At 56.3% G+C, this 10,584-nt stretch overlaps 1 protein-coding gene across 1 annotated transcript; it reads left to right on the forward strand.

The window, feature by feature from the left end:
• Positions 1–8,760: 8,760 nt before the first annotated feature.
• LOC142356101 (uncharacterized) lies at positions 8,761–10,463 on the forward strand (the record flags this gene model as incomplete). The annotated part of the gene is made up of 5 exons (XM_075408070.1): positions 8,761–8,816; positions 9,482–9,667; positions 9,808–9,902; positions 10,057–10,131; positions 10,284–10,463. Coding segments are annotated over exons 2-5 (357 nt in total), but the record flags the coding sequence as incomplete, so codon positions are not given.
• Positions 10,464–10,584: the final 121 nt, after the last annotated feature.

The raw sequence follows: 10,584 nt of genomic DNA on the forward strand, positions 1-10,584 counted from the left end.
TCCGCTTCCGCCTCTAGGCTGTAACAGTAAAAATAACGCCCCCAGACTGCACTGAATTATTGAGGCTTTCCGTCGCCACCCACACTCCCGAGGCCTAGGCCCGAGCAGATAATCCACAGGCATTCGAGGAAGCTGCCGGAAGATGCCCGTTATTGTGCGGCCAGCGTCACTTGGGCGGGTGGTGGCAAAGTCGAGCGATCAGAGCCCGCCCCACCCTTTATCGGTCTGGGCGGCCGAAATGTTGTACGGGACAGAGGCAAGTGGGGGGGGGGGGGGGGGGGGAATGGAAGGCCCCTCCGACCTTGGCCTCAGTGACCACAGATGTGCGGGAGGAGCGGCATGGTGCAGCGGGGGCAGCGGTGGAGAGGCTGTTGGCCCCGGATCCGCGGGCGAAGCCGGAGCTGCGGGAGGTGAGGCCGGCCTTGGCGGGGGCGACGAAAGACATTGTGCGGGCGGCTGACGGGGGGTTGAATTTACTGATCGGAGTCTGTGGTGGCGTCCAAACCACGCGTTTTGTTGTGCTGCAGCAGACAAAGAGGTTCAGTGACCGAATACAATACTGCACAGGTACAGGGGAGGTTGATTGCGGTAGGATCGAATGAAGCCGCGGCGATACCTTGCGGTGGGATCGAGCAGAGCTTCAGGCAACCAGCGGTCGTTTTGGAGTGGTCAGTCGGCGCGAACGAGCGGAGAAAATCGAGCTAATAATATATCTACATTAGCCATCACGCAGACCCTCAATCATATATATGCCATGGCTATCTCTGCTCGTAGGCAACCCGCGCACATGTGAACTTGAGGCTCGACTCAACGGTTTAATTCGATCAACCGAAACTATTATTATTTATGTCATATATATTCATCGAATACGCTCATTTTTTGTCCACTCTACGTCAATTGACATAGGATATACTTTCTATTACCTTTTTTTGACATGGATTAGCTTCTTGAATCTAATGTCGTACCTGTTTGTTGTGATGGTCATTATTCCCATCCCCCGTCTCCTGCCCCCATCCTGAGCTGGCGGCACCCGGAAAACTGGAGGACTGTATGCTACGATGCCTAACCATGATGGGATCGTCCATATGAAAACGTACCGGCGACGCCAGGCCTAATTCAAGGATTAGCCGTGCGTGGATTAAACCTCGCAACTAAGCTTGTATATCTGTAATGGAGAATTCATAGCTTCCTATTTAATTTTGAGTAGTATTCGCGTTAATGTCGCGGTCACACGAGCTAGAAGGATCAAGGATTATCTTATTCATGACTCGTGAGCTTCATGCAGGTGCGTTCTGTGTACGTTTCATTATTGTTCGGGTGGCCATCGGTGGCCATGAGCAATTGTTCCCCGGCTCGATGGCCGAGGCATGTGATGCATGAGCAAAATTTCCCCCCGGCCGGCCGGCCCGAGAGCCCGAAGGCAGCATTACGAGTACGAGTACGGTTGTGATATCTGTTAATTATAACCATGTTACGAGTACTCGTAGTAGAGCAGGTGGCACCTGTGCGTGGCTGAGCAGTGAGCACAGGTGAGCCATAGCATCAGGAGGGACTTCCTCCTGATACCATGCAGTTCGGATGAAAGCCAAATATCGCTACTCATGATGGCACTTCCGCGGGTGGGCCTGTGCTGGTTCAGAATGTGTGGGACGGTATAGAACAAGCGCCATTTTAACAACTTGCATGACTCAGTTGCACGGTAAATATATGGAAGATTTACGTTGCAGAAATTCTCCAGACCGAATGCGGATTTTGGTCGGGATCGACAAGGCGCGGGCAGGCCGTGCAGTCTGAAAATAGTGCATTCTAAGCGCAGAGGGGTCCCATGGCATGGGAGCACACTCTCACAGGCGAGGGCGCATGAGCCGGTGGGAGCCGTTTGTCTGAGGCCGTTCCTGAGTGTGGGCGCCGGGCTGGCGGTGGTGGGGTCAGCACCTTACAGGGTCAAATCCTCGCGCCGTGGCATCGTGGTAGGGCTCTAGGCCGGCAGCAGCAGGCGGTTGGCAAGGGGGGTGGGATGCTGTACCCAGACAGTCACACGCCATGGCTAAGGTGAAAATGGTTTCCCGACAGCTTCGCAAACTTGCAGTACCCCGTAGGGCACAACCCCCCCTGCCCTCACGTGAAGTTCTGCCACACGGATCATCAGAGTGTCCATCTTTAGCCGCAGGGATCGGTCGGGCAACAAGCATCACACCGCGCAGCATCCCAGGGCGTCCAGCTGCACATCATGATGCACAACACCCAGTCATGGCACCACAGGGATAAACCATCTGGCGCAGCAGAGAGTGATATCCTGCTAATTCTGGCCAGCAGACGCAGTGACAGCATGGCGCATGCATACAATGCTGGCCCCTCCCCTTCCTCCTGGGCCGAACTTTGATCCGCACACAGACACGCTCACGCATTGTGCAATCACAGCGTGCTAGGCACGACTGCTAAAATCCGTGTAATCTCACTCACCGCCCACTCCGGCCAGCTGCCAGCCTGGCCATCAGCTACGGTTTTGGTGTACTCCAACAACTGAGCAGAGAATCCCTCGTGAACCGGGCATCCATTGCCGATGGAAACCATTTTCCCACCGACCTGTAAGCCACAAGTTGTGCAGCCCATGTCAGGATGTCGTGTATGTGGTTGCACGGATTAGAAAAAGTGTCTGACCCAAGACTAGCGCACTGGCGTTTTCCTCTGCTACGTATAATCGAATCTTTTGCTTCGAGGATTGCCTGACAGAACAGGCATCCCTGCAAAACTGAGATGTGCAGGCCGAGGCCAACCGAGCAGCCCCGCTAGCCGCGCGTGGACAGGACCGGTGCACAGGTGACATGTGCTACTGTCGTGATTGCTATCCAGAGGTTGTGTCTCACCGTATTGGCCAGCATTATGGCAAGGCCTGTGCCTCCATTGCCGCGGTAGATTGCTGGACGCCCGGTGATAAGCTCGAGAAGAACCACTCCGAATGCAAACACGTCGTTGGATGAGCCTCCACGGCCCTGCAGGGCACACGAGGCTTCAATGGAGTAGGACGTCAAGAGGGGTGTGCAGTTCCAACACGTGCGTGTGTATGTATGTATGTATGTGTGTGTGTGTGTGTGTGTGTGTGGCGACTGTGTACGGTAAACAGTTAGATTTCATGACAGTTTGAGACTTTCTGAGATGTACTGCTGTGGGTGGCGCACCGTTTCGAGGTACACTGGATCCAGGTAGCCGTTGGAACCCATGGATAACATCCAAAAAATTGTCTTGTTTACTGTGGCATACTGGGATGCAACTAGGCAGTCAATTTCATTGAAAGGGAATGGTGCCTTGAGGGGAAATGCCCAGAGGGCCATCGATGATTGGTGGTGAGGAGGGGTTTTGTGTGCCTGGTGGGTGTAGCATGGACAGCTATAGACCACCGGAGGCGGGGGGGGGGGGGGGGGGGGGCATTGGACAGATGTCTCACAGGCTCGATGGTCAGGAGGAGAGGAGCCGAATATGAAGGCTGGGGACCACGCGCACCGGACTCGCGGGGGGTGAGGGCATGCTGACAGCTCACCTAAGCGATGAGGTGGTGGCAACCGAGCCCATAGTCATTGTCATTGAGGGCAAGGGTGCACCCCTTCGCGTTGACAGCGGTCCAGAGTTCAAGTTGGTGATAGACATGCCGTCCGCACTGTACTGCAGCTGGGCCAGTCCGACATCCCCTATCTTGGCAAATGAGAACGCTCCTCCGTCCTCTGAGGAAAACGCCAGAAGCAGGAGCAACTGTTATGGCCCGCATACGGAGCGCATGTGCGGGCGGCCCGTGAAAAAAACGAGAGGGCACAGGGCGGGGGCGGCAACAGCGGGAGGTGGCGTGGCGTTAGAGTGACGCGGTGGGGTGACAAGGATCCGTGCAAAGGCTCATTCCAGCGACCAATTCAGTCGGCAGCTGTCACTGATCGCAACACAGGGGAGGTTCTGCCAGCCATGAGCAGTGTTCTCACCCCTTAACAGTACATTTGCGCTCTTGGCATCCATGTGGGCCAGTGGAAAGGTGGTGCCCTGGGGTGCAACGATTGAGTGGAGAGGGGGGGGGGTTCCAAATTCTCAGACAACTTTCGGAAACATTGATTGAAATGTATCGAGAGATCCTGAAACATGCCATTGCTGCTGGAAGTTCCTATCGATGAGAGGGGGCGGGCATTGCATCTTCGATTTCCTCTCTGTATGGAGAGAACGAGTCTCACCCGGTGGAGAAAAGCCAGGCCCGCAGCGGCCTGCATTGCAATGGCAATGCGGTTCTGCCAACCCAGTGTCTGCCCCAGCTCTAGCCGTGTGTCCAAGCTGCCATGCATTAGCTCATACACCAGGCAGTATGTTGCCTGTCAGCGACACAGTGCCAGGTTTCAGGCAAGGACGTCAGGTCACGGCCGGCCGCAGCTGGAGCTGATTCATAATCGCGGTGTTGTATATGACTGACAGGCTGTGACTTCTGTATCCTAAAGCCTAGAGACAACGGTCACGATTAAAACAACATCGCCCGGCCACACTGATCTGCTCATCAGGCTTACCTCATCAAGAGTATACCCCAGAAGCTTTACAACATACGGAGATTGATACTTCCCAAGGATCTGCGGTGTATAGTGTCAACTTCTGAGGAGTGTCAACTTCTGAGGAGTGTCAAAAGGGACATGACGCCACCAACTGGAAAGGACTCTAAGCGTGAGCCAGAGCGATGGTCAGGTGGATGCCATGAATGAAAACGAACACACTGTGTTCCCACAAGTCCCAGAATTTGGGCCGATCCTATCTATGCATGCCACGTGGCAAAGGCGGGCAGTGAGGAGCCAAGCAAGTTGCAAAAATAACATCGTGCATCACACATGCAAAATCACCTTTATCTCGCGTTGGAACTCTTTCTCGCCCTGCAGTCCCGAGGTGTCCAATTTCTAAAGTACAGCAAAACAATTACTGAAACATTTAGAGTTTTGCCTGTGCTCCAATCAGGCCTCGGCTCAGCGCCCGCACCACTTGGTCTGTAAACGAGGGACAACATGAGTGTCCATCGTAACGTGTGTAGGCCGCCGTACCTTCACAGCTATTTGAATGCCATCAGGCAACACCCCACGGTAAACTGCCCCAAAGCCACCGGCTCCAAGAAGGTTGCGGGGAGAAAAGTTGTCCGTGGCATTTGCTAACGCCTGGATGCGTACAACAGACTAGGGCGGGTTCAGAGGATGCATGCATGCAGCGCCGGCGCAAAGCATCACACATGTGTGAATCAAAGCTCGGTCCTGAACGAATCCCACTCCGCCCCTTACCGCACTGCTTCAGCTACGGATTTCACATGTGGATGTTATCCACATGCTAGTCTGAAAGTTGTGTGTGTGTGTGTGTGTGTGTGAGAGAGAGAGAGAGAGAGAGAGAGAGAGAGTGAGAAAGCGAAAGAGAGAGATTGAGTGACTGGAGGCAAGGGTTAGGGAGCGTACAGGTACGTCGATCTCCGGGAAGAGATATGGATAGCTGTGTCGACAGGAGAGAAAGCGGGGGGACTGACAGCACAGCAACTACAAACGTTGCAGAAACAGTGTGTAAACAGTTTATATCAATTGCCCTTTATGTGTTGGTGCTATAGTGGGTGGTAGGCATGACTGCACGTCCTGCTTTGGGAATGTGCACCAATGCATACAGCATGAGATGCCGCGTCATGGACGACTGCACAACTGTTGTGCTGCAACGTACCTGGTATGTACGGAGGAGTGGCTGCTGTGACTGGCGAGGTGCAGACTGCCTTGAAGGTGGGGGCAGCTAATGAGGGGCAGCGGAGGCAGAGGGTTGATCGCCTGCACCCAGCTAGGTGGGCAGACCAGGGAGTAAAGCTGAGTTTCCCAGGCCCAGCCCTACTGCTGCTTCTCTGGCCAAGGAGGTGGCTCTAGAGAGGCCCCACTGACAGGGAAGTTCAAGGACGGCGGGCGAGTGGAGTGATCGCTGCTGGTGGAGCTCGGGACCTGGACAGCTCCGCTCCCATTGCTGTTCGCAGTCGTGATCACGGAGCTTGAGCTAATACCTGGAGCTGAGATGGTGGCCATTGAGTCAGGGGTAGCCAGCTGAGGGTAAAGCTCAGGTGTCCGAGCAGGTGACACGTGCTGCCGGTTCCCGTTATGTGAATGTTGCACGGAAGTCCCCAATTGGCCAATATCCCTGGCCAGAGCATCTGCCGCTGCAGCAATCGCTTGGTCATCCATGATAATACCAAGCTCCACCATCTTCTGAACACCCAGTGATGTGTCTCCGTTATTCTGACGAACGATGTCCAGAAAGATTTGCGAAGGGAGACAGCGCCGATCTCAGAGAGGAGGTGAGGCACGCACACCCATAGTAGGATGGCAGGTGAGTTGTCATACCTCGTAACTCCCTCCACCAGCGTGGGTGGTCGCTGCCTCTGGTGCACTGTCAACCCTATCCCACGGAGCGAGCGGCCGGCGGCCTGGCCTGCTTTGCGTGCTTGGAGGGGGCTCCATTCCAAGGTCGCGCATCATCCGCAGGGCGCTTGCTTCGTCCCCACCCGCCTTCCTGAGCACATCCTGTGCGTACAGGAACGCAGAAAGATGCTTATGAAGAGTTGGCGGTGTAGGCTTGTGAGCGGGAGGTGGTTGGGGTGGGGCTGGGGGAGGATTGAGGGGAGGAGGCCGCTGCAGCAATGGGCAGTGAGTAATATATCGGTGAAGGGCAGAGGGAAGGTGGGGAACACGTATGCGTGGCACAGGCAAGGGAGAATACATTCCGTGCATATTCCAACACATCGCAGGATAGAGTACAGGGATGCAGGCTGCCGCCGGTGCAGAAACGCATGCGTCTGTCCAGATTTCGCGGGGCAGGTCGACTCCAGTCCAGGATGCAGAGGGCTGTGAAGACGGCACGTGGGTGAAGTGATGGCAGCGTGTGCAATATGTGCATGTGCATGTGCATGTACATGTGTGTGTGTGTGTGTGTATGTGTGTGTGAGTAGAGGCAGGCGTGTGCGTCCGAGTGCTCAGTAGTGGTAGGTACCCTGGAGCATGCAATTGTCAGCGCTGTACACCTGGTAGATAGCGTCTTGAAAGTTGCCCCCGCTCATCTCCAGCCCCACTGCCTCCTGCATCCTCTCTGGGTGCTGTGGAGTCGACGGGGAACTGCCATTGTCTGCCATGATATCCTTGATTAGCTCAGCCGATCGGATCGTGTCGCCATTTGTCTGCCGCAAGATGTCTTTCAACAGATCAACCGTGGCTGGGTTGTCTGCTAGCTCCTCCCGCCCAATAGCTAGCAGAATATCAGTAACAAGGCCGGCATCTGACTCAAGAGACCCAACCGGCTGCCGCTGTGTGGTACCTGTGCAGAGCCGCATGAACAACATGCTCAGGGATGCCCCGCACATTCTGAAACTCGCACCACCAATTGTATAGAGTCGAAAGTCATATACTCGCTTGCAACTCCCCAAGGCCAGGGGACAGGCACCCACCGGCAGTCGGTTCTAATGACGGCCTCAGTGCCAAAGCTGGAGCGGTCCCAACGGTCTGGCCACGAGTCTCAGTGTTGTGTTGTGCCGCGTGCCCGGGCAGCTGGGCAGCCGACGTCTGTGGCGCTCGCGCGGCGTCATGGGGCGCTCCACTGTTGGGTGCCCTTGCGGGGGTCGCCTGCAGCTCCCAGCATGGGCCGTTGAGCGCTGCGAGGAAGCACCACCTCCCATTTCTACAGAGGGACTAAGCCGAGGGGTGGGGACGAATACCAGTTCGCGAGAAATTGACGTGGTGGCATGCCTTGTGAGTGTCCGCAGGTACTTGTGTTTCAAACAGTTTTGACGACCGGCAGTGCGTACATGAAGTGACAGGCCTCCCACCCAGGCAGGCTGATGTGAACACCCGTACAATGAGAGGTTGGTTACAGACGAGTGCATATACGGAGTGTACATATATAGGGGCAGCCGCACAGCCGCACTCGTACAGTAGGCACCTCCTGCTCGTACCGGGAGTGAATGTACTGTCAGGTAGGCCGTAGGGTAGGGTGCGGGGTGCCCTACCTGCAACGAGAGCGGTATGTAGTATGTACAGTAGGCGCCAGGCCGGTCGGTAGGTAATAACTACTACTCGTACTAGTAATAATAAGTAATAAAGGCTACTCGTACTATCTATCTATTATAACTACCCCACCTGGAGAGATACATCCCGCACGTCACGTGGCAACTGGCAACCAGATTCATATTTGATAAGCCCCTATCTACCGCGGCAGGGGAGGACCTGCCCTACCCGGCCTACGTGGCTACAAGCCCCCAGTACGCGAGTTTTTTTCGCCCCCAGTATCTCCTACGCGAGTATTTCCGAAACATCAATGTGCCCGGCGCCGTCCCAGTCCCCCCCCACCGCGGTCGCAGCCGGCTTGGGGACCCTGGGGCAGGTGTATAGTTAGGGGTAGGTAGCTGGCTCTAGAGGTACTCGTAGGTCTACCCTACCTCTATCAGGGGCTCTGTCTGTGAATCTCGGGATATGGCGAGCATTCCATGACAGCCCACGCCCAAGCGCGGGTAGGCCGTCAGGATCCATGCAGGTCCAGTAGGCAGTACAGTCGGTAGTGGCATGATTAATTGACGGGCTTTGGCAGACTTCCCTAAGCAACCAGCTCCAGTTAGGGCGTTGCTGTCGATCAAACAGAGCTAAAGACAGTCCGTCCGACATCCAAACCATCCGTTTCGGATAGGCCGAGCGGACCTGGACTACCGTCGCCACTATGTTCCTGTCTGAGGACAGCCTGTTGGGGCCGGGGGAGGCCAAGACGGCCATGGGTCCGGCCCACCCCACGCGGCCCGCCAGCGCAAGGTATGCATGCTTACGGCCACTGAGCACTTAGCTCTCCGAATGGCGATGCAAGCCCTTCATAACACACCTCGACAGCGTCAGGCCTAGATTCGGTGCGGGTTTGGGGTTCCTGCTCTCTTGCTGTTCGCGGCGGACGGCATTCCAGCCGGGTGCTTAACGGTCTCTCCCGTACGATGCGTAACGGAGTTCGCACATGCGTTGGCAGTGCGGAGAGGCGTCAAGCGAACATACCCCCACCTCTGGTGACTGTGGGGAGGCACTTGACGTTGCCTGAATATGGCGTTTTATGGCTCGTTAGGTTGAAGCCCGTCACTCCCGCCCTGCTCCGCCCTTCCTCCCGCCAATCTTTCGGGGGCTTGAAGCAGGACGTGCCCGGTTGTCCGCATGGAACCCCCCCTGCTCCAGACAGTTAGGAGGATTGTGTCGTACAGGGAAGCTTCATTTTCCGCCTCTGGCTAGCTCTCGTTACAGGGGCTAGCCATTCGGGTACTGTTTCCTCAAAGCCTAAACGGGCACGAGAGTACCTCTGGAGTGCAAGGGTGCCGGGGCAGGGTGTTGACATGCTTGGCCAGCTCCGCCCTTAGTTGGACAGGAGTCAGTGGTGCAGTGTACAACTACCGGCAGAAGCCCGGTCACTAGGCACTAACGACCTTTGGTCCATGTAGGCGTAGGTCCTCTGCAACTGACCAGTCTGGCCAGTACCCGACCATGAGCATTCCACCGCCCATGATTGGCGGTGAACGCCAAGTCCTACACTCCAAGTGGAGGTGGAGGCGATGGCGCCCGGCCTGGAACTGCCAGCGTTCCGGTTAGACCTGTTTCTGCTGCGACCTGGAATCGCGCTATGACAAGTGCGTGTCCCTGCCCCCTCCGGGCCTCTCCTAACCCCTGCCCTCCCTCCCACGCTCCCTGTCTGTCTGTCTGCCTGCCTGCCTGCCTTACCTGTCTGCGTCACAGTCTTAACCACCGTCTGGTGGCCTATGTTCCCCAGGCAATAGATACAGCGACAACGACAACGGAATTGGGGGAGACGTACTTGCAGACCCAGCCCCGCGGCCTCCTGGCACCCCCCAGATGTCTGCCCAGGTGTGATTTTTGGGCAAATGCCGTCTGCGCCCTGCTGATGGCCCCACCGCACTGTGCACATTCACCCCTTGAGGCTTGCATGGTCCGGTCTTACACACCAACCCAAAGATGCCATCTTTTGCTAATTCCCTTCTTGTGTCCACCGCTGCCACAGGACGCACAAGCTGCCAAGGCAAAGCTTGCACAGCAGAAGCAGCTCGCCCAGCAGAAAAAGATGGAACGCCTTCAGGTACGGCGTTGTGCATCTTGCAGGCTGCTCAACCCCTGCCACGTCCCATTCTGTTTCCCGATAAGGTCGTGGTCTGGACCAACCCACATCAGCTAATGCATGCCTGGCAATGAGAATCTGCGCCTTGTTCCTGTCGCTGAATTGCTCTTCAGGGGGGGATCGCCCAACAAAACATGTCGCCAATCCGGCCAGGCACGGCTTCAAGGCGCCCCAGCACAGGCACCCACCGGCCAGGCAGCTCTGGCGGGCTGAACAACATGGCAAATATGAACTCAGCGCTCAGCAGCCCCGGCACCCCCGGCACCCCGGAGACCCAAACTATTCGGGTTCAGGTGAGCCAAACTGAGCCCCCCCCCCCCCCCCCCTGGTTCCCCGAGGCGTACCGGCGTACGGGGCATGGCAGCACAGCTACTAGGGTTTCCAAGCCCACGTTGTGATCAACGTGTGGACGGC

This window comes from Convolutriloba macropyga, unplaced genomic scaffold (assembly GCF_964194025.1).
Source record: "Convolutriloba macropyga unplaced genomic scaffold, txConMacr16.3 SCAFFOLD_6568, whole genome shotgun sequence".
NCBI classification, from domain to species: domain Eukaryota; kingdom Metazoa; phylum Xenacoelomorpha; order Acoela; family Convolutidae; genus Convolutriloba; species Convolutriloba macropyga.